At 45.4% G+C, this 19,088-nt stretch overlaps 1 protein-coding gene across 1 annotated transcript in view; it reads left to right on the forward strand.

The window, feature by feature from the left end:
* RWDD2A (RWD domain containing 2A) overlaps positions 1–11,963 on the forward strand; it is a 63,552-nt gene extending 51,589 nt beyond the window's left edge. The window contains exon 3 of the mRNA XM_063916899.1: positions 10,507–11,963. Within this exon, the coding sequence (XP_063772969.1) occupies positions 10,507–10,632 (126 nt within the window). The 3' untranslated portion in view covers positions 10,633–11,963. The remainder of the gene's footprint in view (positions 1–10,506) is intronic.
* The last annotated feature ends 7,125 nt before the right edge of the window (positions 11,964–19,088 follow it).

The raw sequence follows: 19,088 nt of genomic DNA on the forward strand, positions 1-19,088 counted from the left end.
TGCATGGCAGGTCAGTGGGGATGATCAACATCTAATTCAAGCAATAATCAAAAAGAAATTACATGAGCAATGAATAAACAAAAAACAACAATATGACAAAGGCAGAGACAAACAGGGAGGACAAGGAGAAATGAGGGCAAATAGGATGGGGGGAAGGTGAGATAGAAGGACTTGCGGCTGTCTGTAAACATAGAAATGGCATAGCATAACTTAACGGCATCAGTATTATAAGACATAGGAAGGCATCACACAAATATGGTATCCAGCAGTACTATAGAATTCCCCATTCCATCAGGACTATGCAGTATCTAACTCCAATCTGTGATACAGAGCCCACTTTGTCGATTCAAAAAGCCTAAATACATGATTTCGTTGGGATGGCTCCAAGGATTCAATAAACGGGTTCCATTTTTTATAAAATTTGATGACACCCTGTTCAATATCCGGGAGTGTGGATCGTCTATCAAAGAACAATAATTGGAACAAAGACTATTTCACTGCTGATAGAAATGGAGTGGTTTTAATAGTCCAATTGCGCATAATGACCTTTTTTGCCACAGTAATAATTGTAGTTAATAATGGAATAATAGCACGTTTCTCTGTGCCCAAGTCCCAGTTGTCAAAATTACCACATAATAAAGCTAATGGGTCAGGTTGAAGCCATAAGGAAAAAATGGTGTTGATAAAACCTTGTACCCGAATTTGCGAATTTTCACACACTCCCATATATTATGGAACAAAGTACCCGAAACATAACCACATTTAAGACATCTCCCTGTTTCGTCAGCAACCATGTATTTACGTTGGGCTTGGGATATATAGATTCTGTATAAAAATTTTACATGAGTTTCTTGTAGGGAGGCTGATGACAAGTATGTCAGGGTATTATCATAGTATTTAAACAGTGGAGAATGATCTTGAAGGGATGGAATCACAGATGTCCATGCTCTCCAAATCGGGTGCCACAATGATGTCTTAACATTATCAGTAAGTAAGGCAGTTAGATCTTTAGTCCTATATGATAAAGTGGCATGCCGATATATTAAATTAACTAAGTCGTCAGGGAGCCTAAGTGGAATCATAGAAGGTGGGAGGTGAGCAATGTAATGCCTTATCTGTAGAAACATATAGAAGGTGGAATTAGAGATTTTGTACTTCTGTTGCAAATCATGAAAGGAAGGCAAAGGTAGTGAACCCCCTGGATCAAACACATCTCGTATAGCAGCTATTCCGGCTTGACGCCAGAAATGATACATGACCTTCTACAGGCCTGGGGTGAATAGGGGATTTCCCCAAAAAGTAATAAATTTAGAGTGGCGTGGGTTCCGATGGAAATGTTTATTGACCATCCACCAAATACGGTATGTATCAGCAAAAAGAATATTTTGTAGTATCGTTGGCGATATGGAAGTTTTGGGCATATGTAGAAGTGTACCTGGTGAGAAAGGAGCAAACACTTTCAATTCCAAATGCAAATTTGTATAAATGGCTCGGTAGAAACCGCTTTAGTAAAATGGCTAACATTCGGTACCCCGAGCCCACCTTTCAATCTGGGCAACTGAAGCTTGGTCAAGGCCGCACGTGGTTTTTTACCTCGCCAGAGGAATGTGGAAAATAGGGAGTGACAGTATTTTTGATCTTTGATAGTGAGGCTAAGGGGTAGCATTTGAATGAAATATGAAAGTTTGGGAAAGATTATACTTTTTAATACCGCCACCCTACCCAACAAGGAAAGTGGTAAATTCTGCCACTTCACCAAAAAGAGTTTTATTTTTGATAAAATGAAAGTAAAATTGGCAGCATACAATTGGGAAAGACGGGGAGTGATATTAATACCTAAGTATTTCAAAGAGGACGAAGCTTTAGGTAAGTTTGCAGTGGCAAAGGGTGAGGCATCAAAAGGGAAGAGAAAATAACAGGAGAAATTCCGATTTGTGGAAGTTAACTTTATATCCAGCAAATGACCCAAATTGAGATATGGGGGTAAATTTACTAAGATGGGAGTTCTATTTAAGGTGTGATGTTGCTCATAGCAACCAATCAGATTCCAGGTATTATGTTCTAGAAGGTGCTAGATAAATGAGAACTAGATTCTGATTGGTTGCTATGGGCAACATCCCATCATAAATAGAACTCCCATCGTAGTAAATTTACCCCATTGTGTCAGTTACCGCCGGGACCGAGCGAGAGGGGTCCCCAAGAAACAGCAGCATATCATCGCCAAAAAGTGCCAATTTAACCTCTTTAGATCCTACATAAACCCCCCTGAAAGAGGTATTTTGCCGAAGTGCTACTGCTAAGGACTCCAGAGCCAATGCAAATAACAGGGGGGACAAGGGGCAACCCTGTCTAGTACCGCACGCAATCTGGATGGGGGGGGGATAAATATCCATTACATGCTACTTGAGTTTGGGGTTTGTAATAAAAAGCCTGCAGGCTGTGTATTAAATCGTCCGGGAAACCGAACCGGCCCAGCACCTCAAATAAATGATTCCAAGCGACCATGTCGAATGCTTTCTCAGCATCTAAAGACAAAAGCGCTGAGCCAGCCTGCTCCCCAGACAACTCCAACCACTGTTGAATCGTAAGGACCTTTCTCAAATTCACTACTGAGTGTCGTCCCAAGACGAACCCCGTCTGGTCTTCATGATTCACCGATGGGAGAATCAATTTAAGCCTGTCAGCCATTATTTTAGTAAGTATTTTGTAATCGAGGTTTAGAAGGGAGATAGGTCTATAAGAGCCTGGTTGCTCCAAATCTCTACCAGGCTTGGGTAACACTTTAAGCGTTGCTGAATTAAAATATTGAGGTATTGCCTTCCTTTCAAGAATGTCATTGTACAATAATACCAGTGAATCCCTGATACGCGGTAAAAGTATTCTATAATATTCCCCTGAAAGCCAATCAGGTCCCAGAGCTTTCAAAGGTTTCAGTGCTTTAATAACCGTGGAAATCTCTGTAAGAGTAATAGGGGCGGTCAACAGATGGGCCTGCTCTGCAGTAATTTGCGGTAAAGCAATCGCATCCCAAAAAGCAGACTTCTGAGATTCATCCACCCTGTCAGTAGCATATAAATTAGAATAAAAATCAGAAAACACTTCAGAGATCTGTTTCCCAGAAGTCACCCGAGTACCAGTTTGTGTAACCAGGGAGGGGATTAAAGTAGCTGGTTGTGACTCTTTGACCAGGTTAGTGAGTAAGCGGCCCACCTTATTCCCTAGACGGTGAAATTTATAAGATCTTTGGGAAGCAAAGCCATCACCAATTTGAGACAGTAAAGCATCAAAATCAGTCCTGGCCTGGGTGCTAATTTCGTGATCTGGGATGGAGACTTCTTATAATTCTCATAAGAATCAGAAAGCAATCTCTGTTTCAGTAAATAATTGGCAGAGGCATCTTTGCGGAATTGTGTTACAAAAGAAATAATAGCGTCTCGGAGCACAGGTTTCGATGCTTGCCAAAACAACTGGGGGTTCTGTTGCGCATGTTCCAAATTATCTATACAGTAAGACTCCCAAGTGGCCTCAATATGTGCACAAAATTTTAAAGAGGTCACCAGGTGAGAGGGGAACCTCCATTGGCAATAAGGTCCCCTGTCTACTGTCGGGTTCAGAGTGACCCATATCACAGCATGGTCAGAGATGCAGATCGGTTCAATGCCAGACGAGGCAATTCTGGGTAGTAGGTGCGAAGAAACCAATAGGTAATCAATACGGGACAGAGAACCATGCCCAGCAGAGAGACAAATAATGTCCCTATCAGTAGGATGTTGTACACGCCAGCTATCTATAAGATCCAATTGCTGTGACAAGCATGGGATACCAAATTTGGGGAGGGAGATCTTTTCTTACTGGAATGCTGTCTATCTAGTACAAGTGAAGCAACAATATTAAAATCTCCCCCCACAATAATGTTGTTAGAATGAAAACCAGAAATTTTATCCACCAAACCTGTAAAAAAGGAACGGGAGTAAACATTAGGTGCATATAAATTACATATAGTATATCTGGTCGAGGAGATGGTAATGTAATGTGGTATTGTTTTACGTAATAAAATGAGTACGCCACGGGATTTGGAATTATATGGGGCTGAGGTGAGAACCGTTTTCCCACACATATTAAGCTTAACAACCTCAGAAGCAACTAAATGTGTTTCCTGTAATAAAATAAGATCAGCCCTTATTTTGCAAGGTATGTAAAACTACGTTTTATTTTTACTGGTGAATGAATCCCTCCAATATTCCAAGAGACAACATTCAATGAAGCCATTCACTTTCAAAATAAGTGTAGAGGGCAACAGTGAGACACAGTATGTCGTATCTTATACCTGACAGAGAAAGACCAGTCCTCAGATCCTGAAAAAGAAGGAGGGGGTGGGAAAAACAAAGGGAAAGAGGGACATATAAACATAGAAAACACAAAAAAACTGCATAAGAACAAACCCAAAGAAAAATTGAGACAAACATACAACCAGGTCCCATATCAAGAACCCGAAGATATGCAAACACCCGTAATAAACTTCACAGTTAAGAATATAAACAGTAATAAATCCTGGACAAGCCAGGAGTCTGAAGTACAATGAGAGATCTGGAGGACCTAGCCGCCCCAGGTACATATAAGAAATAAAACATCTGCGTCAGCAGCCAAAAAATCGAATGAAATAATGTGATAAAACGTGGAGCGTTATTATGGAGAGAAATCACAACAATAGGTGTGGTTACGTACATAGTAGCAGGAGCGAAAACCTGAGGATAAAGACTTATTGTAATAAAACAAAATAAAATAAAACATCTCTCCACCAGGTGTCACCCCAGCGCCACTCAAGCCAGGCAGTTTTTAAGGGCTGTGCAAACACAATGGGGTAAATTTACTAAGCTCCCGATTTTGACCGAGATGCCGTTTTTTCATCAAAGTGTCATCTCGGTAATTTACTAAGCAATAATCACGGCAGTGATGAGGGCATTCGTAATTTTTTGCAAGTCCAAGAAAAAAATTACGAATGAATACACCATCGGTCAAAACGCGGCTGTTTAAGTATGAATCTCGGTAATTTACTAAGAAGTGCAAAGCAAAAAAAAAACAAACACTGCCGTGAAAAATTACAACTCGTAAAAAAGTGCTAAAAAAAAACAGACCTGCTTTTTTTTTCTCCGTGATTGGATAGGCATGCAGGGATCCATGAGATCCGTGCATGTATATCAGTGGGAAGGGGTGGGAAAGTTGTTATTTTATTAAAAAAAATTGCGTGGGGTCCCCCCTCCTAAGCATAACCAGCCTCGGGCTCTTTGAGCCGATCCTGGTTGCAGAAATATGGGGAAAAAATTGACAGGGGTTCCCCCATATTTAAGCAACCAGCATCGGGCTCTGCGCCTGGTCCTGGTTCCAAAAATACGGGGGACAAAAAGAGTAGGGGTCCCCCGTATTTTTAAAACCAGCACCGGGCTCCACTAGCTGGACAGATAATGCCACAGCCGGGGGTCACTTTGATATAGTGCCCTGCGGCCGTGGCATCAAAAATCCAACTAGTCACCCCTGGCCGGGGTCCCCTGGGGGAGTGGGGACCCCTTCAATCAAGGGGTCCCCCCCCCCAGCCACCCAAGGGCCAGGGGTGAAGCCCGAGGCTGTCCCCCCCCATCCAATGGGCTGCGGATGGGGAGGCTGATAGCCTTTTGTGATAATGAAAAGATATTGTTTTTAGTAGCAGTACTACAAGGCCCAGCAAGCCTCCCCCGCATGCTGGTACTTGGAGAACCACAAGTACCAGCATGCGACGGAGAAACGGGCCCGCTGGTACCTGTAGTACTACTACTAAAAAAATACCCAAAAAAAGACAAGACACACACACCGTGAAAGTAAAGATTTATTACATACATGCACACAAACATACATACATACTTACCTTATGTTCACACGCAGGTCGGTCCTCTTCTCCAGTAGAATCCAAGGGGTACCTGTTGAATAAATTCTACTCACCAGATCGCGGGTCCCAGGCTCCTCGGGGCATCCATTTGTAATCCACGTACTTGCATAAAATAAGAAAACGGAAAGCCGAGCCACGAACTGAAAGGGGCCCCATGTTTTCACATGGGACTCCTTTCCCCGAATGCCAGAAACCCACTCTGACTGATGTCTAAGTGGGTTTCTTCAGCCAATCATGGAGCGCCACGTTGTAGCACCCTCCTGATCGGCTGTGTGCTCCTGTACTGTCTGACAGGCGGCACACGGCAGTGTTACAATGTAGCGCCTATGCGCTCCATTGTAACCAATGGTGGGAACTTTCTGCCCTGCGGTTGACCTAAAGTGACGTCACCGCTGAGCAGAAAGTTCCCACCATTGGTTACAATGGAGCGCATAGGCGCTACATTGTAACACTGCCGTGTGCCGCCTGTCAGACAGTACAGGAGCACACAGCCGATCAGGAGGGTGCTACAACGTGGCACTCCCTGATTGGCTGAAGAAACCCACTTAGACATCAGTCAGAGTGGGTTTCTGGCATTCGGGGAAAGGAGTCCCATGTGAAAACATGGGGCCCCTTTCAGTTCGTGGCTCGGCTTTCCGTTTTCTTATTTTATGCAAGTACCTGGATTACAAATGGATGCCCCGAGGAGCCTGGGACCCGCGATCTGGTGAGTAGAATTTATTCAACAGGTACCCCTTGGATTCTACTGGAGAAGAGGACCGACCTGCGTGTGAACATAAGGTAAGTATGTATGTATGTTTGTGTGCATGTATGTAATAAATCTTTACTTTCACGGTGTGTGTGTCTTGTCTTTTTTGGGGTATTTTTTTAGTAGTAGTACTACAGGTACCAGCGGGCCCGTTTTTCCGTCGCATGCTGGTACTTGTGGTTCTCCAAGTACCAGCATGCGGGGGAGGCTTGCTGGGCCTTGTAGTACTGCTACTAAAAACAATATCTTTTCATTATCACAAAAGGCTATCAGCCTCCCCATCCGCAGCCCATTGGATGGGGGGGGACAGCCTCGGGCTTCACCCCTGGCCCTTGGGTGGCTGGGGGGGGGGACCCCTTGATTGAAGGGGTCCCCACTCCCCCAGGGTACCCCGGCCAGGGGTGACTAGTTGGTTTTTTGATGCCACGGCCGCAGGGCACTATATCAAAGTGACCCCCGGCTGTGGCATTATCTGTCCAGCTAGTGGAGCCCGGTGCTGGTTTTAAAAATACGGGGGACCCCTACTCTTTTTGTCCCCCGTATTTTTGGAACCAGGACCAGGCGCAGAGCCCGATGCTGGTTGCTTAAATATGGGGGAACCCCTGTCATTTTTTTACCCATATTTCTGCAACCAGGATCGGCTCAAAGAGCCCGAGGCTGGTTATGCTTAGGAGGGGGGACCCCACGCAATTTTTTTTAAGGATTTTACAGTGTTTAATTAAAAAAAAAAAAAAAAAATGAACCCCAGCACGGATCACACAGATCCGGCCGAGATTCATTGTAAAAAAGTCGGCAGTGTTTTGCTAATCACTGCCGTAAAAATAAAAATAAAAACACGAATGACATCGACATCGGAACAAAAGAAAAACCCGAATACGGCAGCTTAGTAAATCCGTCGTAACAAATTCAAAAAGTTGCAGTTTTACACTTTCGATGTCATTCGTGATTGAACTTTGACCTGAAACGGGAAAATACGAATGTTAGTAAATTTACCCCAATGTCTCAAAGCTCCAGGTAATAAAAGCGAGCAATAAGAAATGGGAAATAGCATTAAAGTATGTAAGAAAATCAACCCGGTTGATCCATAGAAGGTAGCTCAGAGTCATCAGTGGAAAAGCGGGGAGAGCGGGAAGCGTCCCGTAGATAAGCAGCCACGTCATCTGCTGAGGTAAAGTCAATTGGGGAGTCCCCTTCAAATATGCGGAGCTTAGCTGGGAACAGAAGAGAGAATTTCTTGCCATCTGTAATAAGCTGTGAGCAAATAGGGGAGAATTCCCTGCGAGCCTACTGCACTTCAGCTGAGTAATCCTGAAATATTAACAGTTTAGCATCTTCCCAGGTCAAATCACGTTTTCTGCGCGACGCCATCCATATAGCCTCCTTATGCACATAATTTAGGCAACGGAATATAACCACTCTCGCTCTTGTATTGCTCCGGTCTCGTGTCGCTCCCAGTCTATGGGCCCTTTCAATAACCAAGTCAGAGCAGACATCTTTAATCCCCAACATAGCCGGCAATGAATGCTTCAAAAAATTATACAATGTGGTACCCTTCACTGACTCCGGGAGCCCCACTATGCGAAGGTTATTACGTTGCGAGCGATTTTCCAAATCTTGTAGTTTATTCCATATCTGATATGAATCTTTTTGTAATCAGCTAGTGATTGATTTGGTAGCTTGCATATCATGAAACTTAACAGCCACTTTGTTTTCAAGTGTGTCAACATCAGCACGGAGCTGTGTAGCTTGTGCAGAAACTTTCTGTATAGCCTGTGAGAGCTGAGTCACTTGCTCCTGTAGGAGAGGTTTCATGGTATCTGTTATAGGCTACACCAGCACAGAATAAGTAATAGGAGGCTCCACAGTTTTAGAGGGAGATGCTAAATCCAGAGCAGAAGACAGGACAGTGCTAGAAGGAGTACCTGAGGGAAGAAGTCCACACTCCCCGCAGGCGGCCGCCATATTGGAATCCTTGGTTGTCCCCTTAGTGTTTTTATTTGCTTTAGGAGGCATTGGGGAGATAACACTCCATATAGGTGCCCACCACTCTCCCACACACTTAGGGAGGCTTGCAGCGGCAGATGGGCGCCGTGGAAACGGCGATGGCAGTGGATTGTCTGAGGCGGCAGTGGAGCACCGGGACCTCCCAGCCAGCTACATGAAACCCGGAACCGGAAGTCCGGCTATACTTTATATTTAAATAGCGCCAGAGCTGGCGTGGGGGGTGCCCGACATTGGGGGGTGCCTGTGCGCACGAGGCATCCCCCCGTGCGCACTCCTATGAATGGACCCCAGAATCCTCTAGGATGTAAGAGAAAATAGGATTTTAATTACCTACCGGTAAATCCTTTTCTCGTAGTCCGTAGAGGATGCTGGGCGCCCGCACAGTGCTTCGTATTACTGCATTGTTACTTGGTTTAGTATTGTTGTTTCAGCCGTTGCTGAATTGTTCCAAGTTGGTTAGCTTGGCTTTCCTTTTTGTCTTTTTGTTATGTGTGAGCTGGTGTGAATCTCTCCACTGTCTGTGTATTTCCTTCTCTCGAAGTATGTCCGTCTCCTCAGGCACAGTTTCTAGACTGAGTCTGGTAGGAGAGACATAGAGGGAGGAGCCAGCCCACACTATTAAACTCTCAAAGTGCCAGTGGCTCCCAAAGGACCCGTCTATACCTCATGGTACTAAATGGACCCCAGCACCCTCTGCGGACTACGAGAAAAGGATTTACTGGTAGGTAATTAAAATTCTATTATTTACTTACTGGTGCCCATGAACAGTATGATATTACTTTCTGCCCATGAATTCCTTGTGTAGAAATTTTATCATAGTAAGTATGTACAGTAGACAATTTAGAAATTATAAAACTTTTTACAATTCCCTGCACAATTTAGAAAAAAACAGTAATCTTATTATTTTATTTTAATTTCTTTAACATCATAATGTCACTGAGTCTGTCACCATACCCCTCAGCTGCCTAATTTAGATGTAACTGCCCCAACCCAGGGCTAACCCAGTGACTCTAATATGGGCAGCAATTCAAGATGGGGTGGCTAAGCTTTTCAGAAGCACTGTGCCATGCTGTCTGGTGACATGTCACGCCCACCAACATGGTGAGCCCACCCAACTGTTTACTAAATGCGCTTCACTTACCACTAGGACAATGTTGCAGGGCATGGTTTCATTTCTCCCTTGTGGGATACCTGCAGATAATAAGGATGTACAATGGAGGAACCTCAGCAGATATTCCAATAGCTGCTGCGTCTCCTCCATTTCCGACCGCAAATGCAACCCCCATAGGTGTCTGGTAAATCTGACTGCATAGCAGCAGCAGACACCAACAAACTCATTCCAGAGCCTGGCACTAGCCACTAATACCATCTGCAGACTGAGTTAGCCTATAGTAGCCTATGGGCTACTATATCGCAAATTCGAACCACAGGGACCCAACCCAGAAAGCAGAGTGGTGGAGTAGGCTATAACCCTCCTTCTGACTGCTCTTATTGAAGCCTGTCTCCCGGCAAAAGAACCTTTCTAAATTTGCGTGAAAATATTCATTTTCATGTTGCAAATTTAGGTGAAAAATGGAATCACACCCACACTAAAAAAAGGGGATTGTGGTAAATAGGGCTCTCGGACTCAAAGAATAACCAAAACTGAGGAGATAGCATACAACAGATAATAAAGTAGTAGGGCTTTTTATTCTAAATGGAATAATCAGAAAACAGGGTATTTGCATGAATTGTTACAGTACCCTATTGCTGTGTAAGATTTACCACCACCTATTGATGATGTCTGCCAGTCTGCACTTTACATCTGACCATTCTGATGTTATCTTGGCTTTAGGAGAAAGCAGAGATGAATGTGTCACTTCCTCACAGTTATCCCACAAAGAAGCCGCAGTTGTTTGTACGGTCTGCTGGTTTGGACAAGCAGCAACACAACGTACTAAACAAATGCCTGGCGTCCTAAATTAGTTCATTGGATCGAGGGGATCTCTGTATCACAAACGCTGTACAGTGGCTGAGAGAAAACCTATCTTCATACATACAGAGTCCCAAGCACACCAGTGAGCCTGAATTAGAGGTGAACACAGTGGCTAGTACTTTTCATCGTAAGTGGATCTATAGCCACCATATCTACCGCCAGGAGTTACGGAAGAAGATCTTGGACTGTGCTGGACGACTTCACTTAACTGGCTTCTGCTTGACAGGGAAGCCTGGCGTCATATGTGTAGAGGGGTCGAAGGAGCAATGTGAGGAATTCTGGCGTGATATCCGCTACCCTAACTGGAAGCACATCTCATGTAAGCACAGCGAGAGCAAGGATGTGACTGGTTCCACAGATGATCTGCGCCTCTTCTCTTCCTTTGAAGAGCTGACATTTGCTGCACATGGAGACTATGGACTCAGGAACGATTACCACATGGACCTAGGGCAGTTTTTTTAATACCTCCGACAGCATCATAGTGAGCACATCTTTCAGATTTTATTTGGTATTGAGGGGAAAGCATAATGTGTCCAACTCTGTGTATACTTATTGTAAGGAAAATAAAGGCAAGAATTAGAGTGACCTGAATGCACAGTAGTGGTTTGTGGTAATCACATTTTATTTACCCCAGATCTCACTCAGAGGGAATACAACCCTGCCAGCATGTGGCAATCATTTAACAATCTCTCTACTAAAAGTGGTACTGAAACTATTTGCTCTTATTCTATCCTTGCCAGTCCTGAGATGTCTCTTAACATCCAGACACTGGATAGACGGGGTGTAGTATGGTATGCCGGCGGCTGGGCTCCCGGCGACCAGCATACCGGCGCCGGGAGGCCGACCGCCGGCTTACCGACAGTGTGGCGAGCGCAAAGGACCCCTTGCGGGCTCGCCACCCTGCGGGCACGATGGCGCGCGTTATTCTCCCTCCAGGGGGGTCGTGGACCCCCACGAGGGAGAATAGCTGTCGGGATCCCGGCGCTGGTATACTGTGCGCCGGGATCCCAACATTCGGCATACTGAAGACCACCCGATAGACCTGATCCGTACAACAACAGCACAAACATCCTTCTCTAGTTGTTGCACTTGATGCTGAAAAGCCATTGGTCTAGAAACCTTAGCCAGTAATTTACAGGATCTCCACACTATATAATAGCCCACAGACAATAGTCACAACTAATGGATTTCATATTCTTCAATCACTATATCTAGTGGTATCGACAATGTTACATATTCTTGCCGCTTACTATGCTTTGATTATTAAGCTTCTAGTGATCAAAATCTGATATACAGTAACAAAGATATTATGGACATATACTACGATATTCAATTTCCCGCACCGATTGCGGGTGTTAAAGTTTCGCTGGGGGAACTATCTAATTAGCCCCAATAAGCCGGCGCGTGCCGCGGCTTATCGGGATTTTGTTTCACCTGCCTCCGTCAGGCGAAGCAAAATCCCCGATAACAGCCCCATTTTCATCCGAAAACGGGGCTATTTCACCCGAAAACACACAGGTTTCACTGAACCTGTGTGTTTATAGGTGTAACTGCAACTTTTACCGGCCGCAGCACCCGAAGACACATCAGGGGTTTTTACTCCCGATGTCTCTTCGGGCAAAATTTTATATTTCTTATACTCGGGCCTTAGGGAGCATAAAAGTAGGTTATATTCAGATGATGCCCTTCTTACTCTGTCCAAGTGGTTGTCACAGGCTCACTTCTCCACTCATTTCTCTGCTTCATGAATAAACCCCATAAATCCTACCCATGTGCTTTCTCTAGGGAGAAATAGACAGCCTTTTGTGGCATGATAACTACTGTAGCTAGCGGTAGCTTTCTAGAAGAAGAAAAAATTGCTCTTACTCAGATGCTCTCTCATTTATAGATATACTGTAAAATCTAAATTCTTCATCTCATGCTCATGCTTTTCTAAGCATCTTGGACTGTAGCATTTCTGCACTCCTAGAAACCCACTGTAATCATCAGACACTTACCTACCTTCAAAATTATTTCCTCCAATGTGCACATTCCAAGGGTCTAATACTCATTTTATCCTTGACTTCTAAATCCTAATACAAAGCAACCCATGTGTTAAAATGGAAGAAGACTTGGATGAAACCTTAGATATGGATGACAGGGTGGCCATTTGGTACATTGGAAATTAACTGTAATAATGTTGGTAATAAGTTCTCAACCGCGTTGCTTGCAATCGAGCAATAAAAAATGTATTGTGTTCTACAATGTGTTCATCTAAAGTTCACTGTATACCGAAAATGTAAATTTTGGGATACAGTATTTAAAAAGAATTCATTGTATCAATTGAACTCAGGGGGTCATTCAGACTGGATCGCTGCGCAGCGATCGCAGTCTGAAGCCCTTTTGGGCGCACTGCGTGTGTGCACCCTATGAAGCCCATTGAGATGCAAAAGCATCTCAGGGCTGCAATCGCCTCTGCCTGATTGAGGGGGCGTGCCAACAGCGTTAGAACGCCGTTGGTGGGGCGCGGTCCAGACAATGCAGGCGTGTCCATACCGTTGCAGGGGGGGGTGACGTCATGCAGCCGCTGTCACCTGGGACGCGCCGTGTAGCTGCCTGCCAGTGCAGTTAGGCTGCACAGGCAGAGAGCTACTCTGTGGGTGCAAAAGCATCGCACCCGTGTGGGTGGGGGGGGGGGGGGGGCAGGGCCTGACATGCTGGGCGGATAGTCCTGTGCTGGACGTTTCCCGGCATGTCTGAGTAACTGATCGTGGATGTGCTTAATTTAACACATCTACGATCAGATCTGAATGACCCCCTTGGGGCAGACAAAAATTGGCAAAGGCTTTGCTTCAATTTACAACCCAAAGGGATAAAGCGCACGCCCCCCTCTCAATGCTTTTTTTCTGCGGGAAGAAGTCGTGTTATTCAAAAATCTGACATCTTTTTTTTTTTTTAATTCAGTATGTTTTTATTGATTTTTCAGACAAACAGACATAACATAACATACAATAACAACGTATGCAAAATGTTTACACAGTAGAGACTACGAATGTTATATGCATAAACAGTCAATACTAAATAAATTTGCAAACAGCTACATAGTATACAAAAGGAGTGGCGTGATTTCTTATCATTAATCTATAAGATAGTACTACATAAGGTGACCAGATGTCAGTGCGATCAGAAACACGAGTACACTGATTGAGTGGAGACGATAATCACCTATCCCATACCTTGTCAAATTTATCCGGGGCTTTCCTAGAAATATAAACAAACTTTTCATGGGACACAACCGAATTCACTAGCGGGATCCATTGATTAATATTAGGGCCCGTAGTCGCCATCCATGAGCGTGCTATCAACACTTTAGCCAAAGCGCATAAATTAAGAACATATCTTCTAGAATGTGCATCCAATATCTCCTCATCTATGACTCCAAGGATACATACAAGGGGGGTGAACACGTCAAAGGGGATTCCCGTAGAGGTTATTATGCGAATCACCGCTTGCCAGAAGGCCTGTACCACCTGACAAGCCCACAACAGATGCCAGAAGGTACCATCCAGAGAGGCACACTTTGGGCACCTAGAGTCACCCCATCCTGCTATGCTAGCGAGACAGATGTAGACTCGATGAAGTATAAATAATTGTATCTGTTGAAAGCGAGCTGAGGTGGTAGCTGTACGTGAGGTCCCCAAGGCCTCCGCCCATATGTCTAAGGAAACAGGTCCCAAATCAACTTCCCATTTAGATTTAAGGTGGGAGAGACTGTCAGAGTGATGGGCACCGAGCAGAGCAGAATAGAGAGCAGAGACAGTCCCGGAGCCTAAAGTATCAGCCAAAAGCAGGTGGACCGGTGACTTCCAAAGGAGAGGTGGAGCAGCATTAAACTGAGATGCGCATGCATGACGAAGCTGGAAATATCTATAATAGTAGGATGTTAGTATATTAAATTCAATTTGTAGTTGTCCAAAAGATTTAAGTGTGCCCGAGGAGTACAAATGATTAAGGGAACAAATACCCCAGCGTCCCCATACCGATCCCATTTTTAAGGGAGTGAAATGAGGAAGAGCACGAGTGTATGTCAGTGGGGTGTCAGGGTCCCATCCCTCCCCCCTCAACAAAGAATGTACCTGCCTCCATACCATAATCGCTTGTTTAACAAGCAGCATTGTAAGGAGAGTAACATTATCACTTAGTAAGAGCTGCAGAGGTGACAGATTGATTCTAGATACTAATAATACACTGGAGATTAATAAATCCCCAGAGGAGTCGGTGACCCAAGGAATTAGATGGAATAGCTGAGCCGCTAAGTAATAGAATCTAATTTTAGGAAGGGCCAGACCACCCGAGTCACGGGGTCTAGTTAGAGTATCTAATTTAATCCGAGCTCTACGGTTGGACCAAACCAGTGAGGACAAGAGTCCATCTATGATACCAAATAATTTCTGGGGGAGATAGACAGGGGAATGTTGGAGGACATACAGCATTTTAGGTAATACAACCATTTTAATAAGGTTGATCCTACCCGTAACAGTAAGTAGCAATTTACTCCACACCCTAATACGAGACCGCAGATAGTCCAGTTGTGGACGTATATTCAGATCAATAAATTGTGAGGACCGATTGGTAATCCATACACCCAGGTATTTAAAAGAGTCCACCCAGCGAAGCGGCAGGTCCCCGGGGGGGCAAACAGGACAGGGGCCTCTAAGCGGAAGGACACAGGATTTGTCCCAGTTAATGGACAAACCAGAGAATCCCCCAAAAGTGTCAATTATATCCAAGATATGAGGCTAGTGGTAAAATAGTCAGATACAAATAACAGAATATGATCTGCAGAAATAGCAATTTTGTCTGTCCTGTCACCCAACCGGAAGCCCGCTACCCGTGAGGAGGATCTAACAATACAGGCCAAAGGCTCTATGGCCAGAGCAAAAAGGATCGGGGACAATGGACACCCCTGTCTTGTCCCTCTCTGTAGAGAAAAACTGGAGGATATGTGGCCTTTAACAGAAACCCTAGCCATGGGAGCAGAATTAAGCAGCTGGACCCATTTTTTAAAATTGGGTCCAATACCAAATCGCTCCAAGGTCCCCCACAAGAAGCCCCACTCCACTGAATCAAATGCCTTAGCAGCATCCAAAGAAACTATAACTGAGGAGCAGGAACTCTCGTGAGGGGCCTGGATGTGCGTATAAAGTCTACATAGATTAGGTAAAGTGGACCGGCCCGACATGAACCCTGATTGGTCATCATGAATCAACTGCAGAATCACAGAGCTTAGCCTTGTCGCCAGTATTTTAGCCAGAATTTTAACATGTGGCGTTAATAAGGAAATTGGGCGATAAGATTCAACCCGTGTTGGGTCTTTATCCGGCTTCAGGAGAACTATAATTAGGGCCTCCGCCCAGGGCCGGTGCTAGGGTGTTCGGCGCCCCCCTGCAAACTATAAATTTGCGCCCTCCCATATTTGCGCCGGGAAAAGGGGTGTGGGCTCACAAGTAAGGGGCATGGCCACACAATAGTACCCCCATTTAAAATTACGCCACAATGTAGCACAATCTTATTCCTCTTATACATAATGCTCCACCCGTAGTAGTAGTGTCATATGTAATGCACCCCAGTAGTAGTAGCATCCTTATACATAATGCCCCCCAGTAGTAGTAGTATCCTTATACATAATGCCCCCCCAGTAGTAGCAGCATCCTTATATGTAGTGCGCCCCCAGTAGTAGACGCGTCCTTATACGTAGTGCACCCCCAGTAGTAGAAGCGTCCTTATACGTAATTCCCCCCTAGTAGTAGTATCGTCCTTATACGTAATGCCCCCCCCAGTAGTAGTAGCGTCATTACGCGTAATGCCCCCCTGTAGTAGTAGCGTCCTTATACGTAGTGCACCCCCAGTAGTAGAAGCGTCCTTATACGTAATTCCCCCCTAGTAGTAGTATCGTCCTTATATGTAATGCCCCCCCCCCAGTAGTAGTAGCGTCATTACGCGTAATGCCCCCCTGTAGTAATAGCGTCCTTATACGTAGTGCACCCCCAGTAGTAGAACCGTCCTTATACGTAATTCCCCCCTAGTAGTAGTATCGTCCTTATACGTAATGCCCCCCCCAGTAGTAGTAGCGTCATTACGCGTAATGCCCCCCTGTAGTAGTAGCGTCCTTATACGTAGTGCACCCCCAGTAGTAGAAGCGTCCTTATACGTAATTCCCCCCTAGTAGTAGTATCGTCCTTATACGTAATGCCCCCCCCAGTAGTAGTAGCGTCATTACGCGTAATGCCCCCCTGTAGTAGTAGCGTCCTTATACGTAGTGCACCCCCAGTAGTAGAAGCGTCCTTATACGTAATTCCCCCCTAGTAGTAGTATCGTCCTTATACGTAATGGCCCCCCCAGTAGTAGCGTTGTTTCACAAAATGCCCCCCCAGTAGTAGTAGCGTCCTTACATGTAATGCCCCCCCCCCCCAGTAATAGCGTCATTATACGTAATGCCCCCCCAGTACTACCATCCATAAAGTGCGCGTACACAGACATACCTCACACACACACACAATTCACACATATATACACACACATACACACCCACCATATACACACACACACCGTATGCACGCACACACACCCACCATATACACACACACACCATATATACAAACACACACTTCTCTCTCACCCTCTACTTACCTAAGCCAGTCTCCCTCGGTACAGCAGCCTGGTCTGTGTGTAGCCCCGCCCCCTTCCGTCCCGTTTAGCTCCGCCCCCTTCCGTCCCGTACACAGCCGCTGCCACACAGGTGAGGGGAGGGGAGGGAGGAGGCTTTTCACGCTGCAGGCTCCGCTGCCAGTGACTGTCACAGTCATACAGTGACAGACACAGCAGCAGCAGCAGCAGGGGGGCCAGGACGGCGCAGCAGGGAAGGAATGCAGAGCAGGGGGAGCGCCTCTCAGTCCCAGCGCCTCCCTGCACTGCATCCCTTCGCTGAGCGGGTAGCGCCGGGCCTGCCTCCGCCATAGAGACAGGCAACCTTGCTTGTACAAATAAACTATTATATATATCAAGAAGTTTAGGGCCATAAAAAGGTAAGTGCTTTTTATAAAGTTCCAGGGGTATCCCATCGAGACCTGGGGTCTTCCTTCCAGGAAAAGAATTGACAGCTGACTCCAACTCAGTCAACGTTAAGGGGGAGTCTAAAAATTCTATAGCGTCCAGGGACAACGGGGGTAGCGGGATATCAGCCAAATACATCTCTATTTCCGTCACAGTGTGGGTTAGCCTAGAACTATACAGCCGTCTATAGTAATCTACAAAGTCCCCTACAATATCGGGAGTTTTAAAATTAGTCACATTGTCACTAGTACAGACAGCAGGCACCGTAGTGGATGCCCTGTCCGCATCCGCCAATGTTGCCATAAAGCTACCAGGTCTGTCACCCCTTGCATAATACGTGTGTTGGTTGTAAAGTAGACGGTACTTAGCTTTATCAGCCAAGTAATCGCGCCATTCAGCCTGTGCAAGCAACCACCTCTCCCTCGTGGTTTCAAGACCATCAGCAATATACTGAAGCTCCAATCTCCTACAGCCTGCCTCAAGGTCACGCTCCCCCTGTGCATAACCAGACTTTAAAGCAGCTACCGATTTAATCAGGGTGCCACGGACATACGCCTTAAAGGCATCCCATAAAACTGTGTCAGATACCGAGCCCTGATTTTCCAGTAAAAAGGCCCCCACATCTCCACCAACTCCGCCCCGGTGCCCATCTGAGTCAGCCAAAAGGAATTAAACCTCCAAAACCGTGCCCCCCTAACGTCTCCCATGTCCAAACATAGAATTATTGGGGAATTATCTGAGATGCCCCTGGTAGCATACTGAACATCAACCAGCCTCGGCAGCAAACCTTTAGAGGTGAGGGCCAGGTCTATCCTGGAGAAGGATAAGTACGAAGGAGAAAAGCAAGAATATTGTCGTACGCCAGGGTGGCGGACCCTCCACGCATCGACTAAACCCAGACTTTCCACCAGTAGCGCAAAGTCCCTCCTGCGGACCACAGGAGCATCAGGTGATATTCTAGTTCTATCTAAAGCATGGTCAATGACGTTATTAAAGTCGCCAAGACAAACAATAGCAACATTAGGATATAGTGTGATAAACTCAGCTGCCTTCTTGAGAACCTCTGGAGAGTAAGGGGGCGGTATAAAGACAGCAAGGACAAGCAAAGACATGGAATATACTTGACATTTTAGAAAAACATACCGGCCCCACTGGTCCAATTGGACCTGATCAAGGACAAACGGGACCGATCTTCGAACTAAAATTGACACACGCCGCGAATGAGACGTATGAGTGGAGTTTTAGGCCCAGTCCACCCATGGTTTCTTAAGAGCTAGAACTTTTGCCCCCACCAGATGGGTCTCCATGAGGCAAATAATGTCTGCACCATATTGTTTAAAGTGACGGAA

This window comes from Pseudophryne corroboree, chromosome 4 (assembly GCF_028390025.1).
Source record: "Pseudophryne corroboree isolate aPseCor3 chromosome 4, aPseCor3.hap2, whole genome shotgun sequence".
NCBI classification, from domain to species: Eukaryota; Metazoa; Chordata; class Amphibia; order Anura; family Myobatrachidae; genus Pseudophryne; species Pseudophryne corroboree.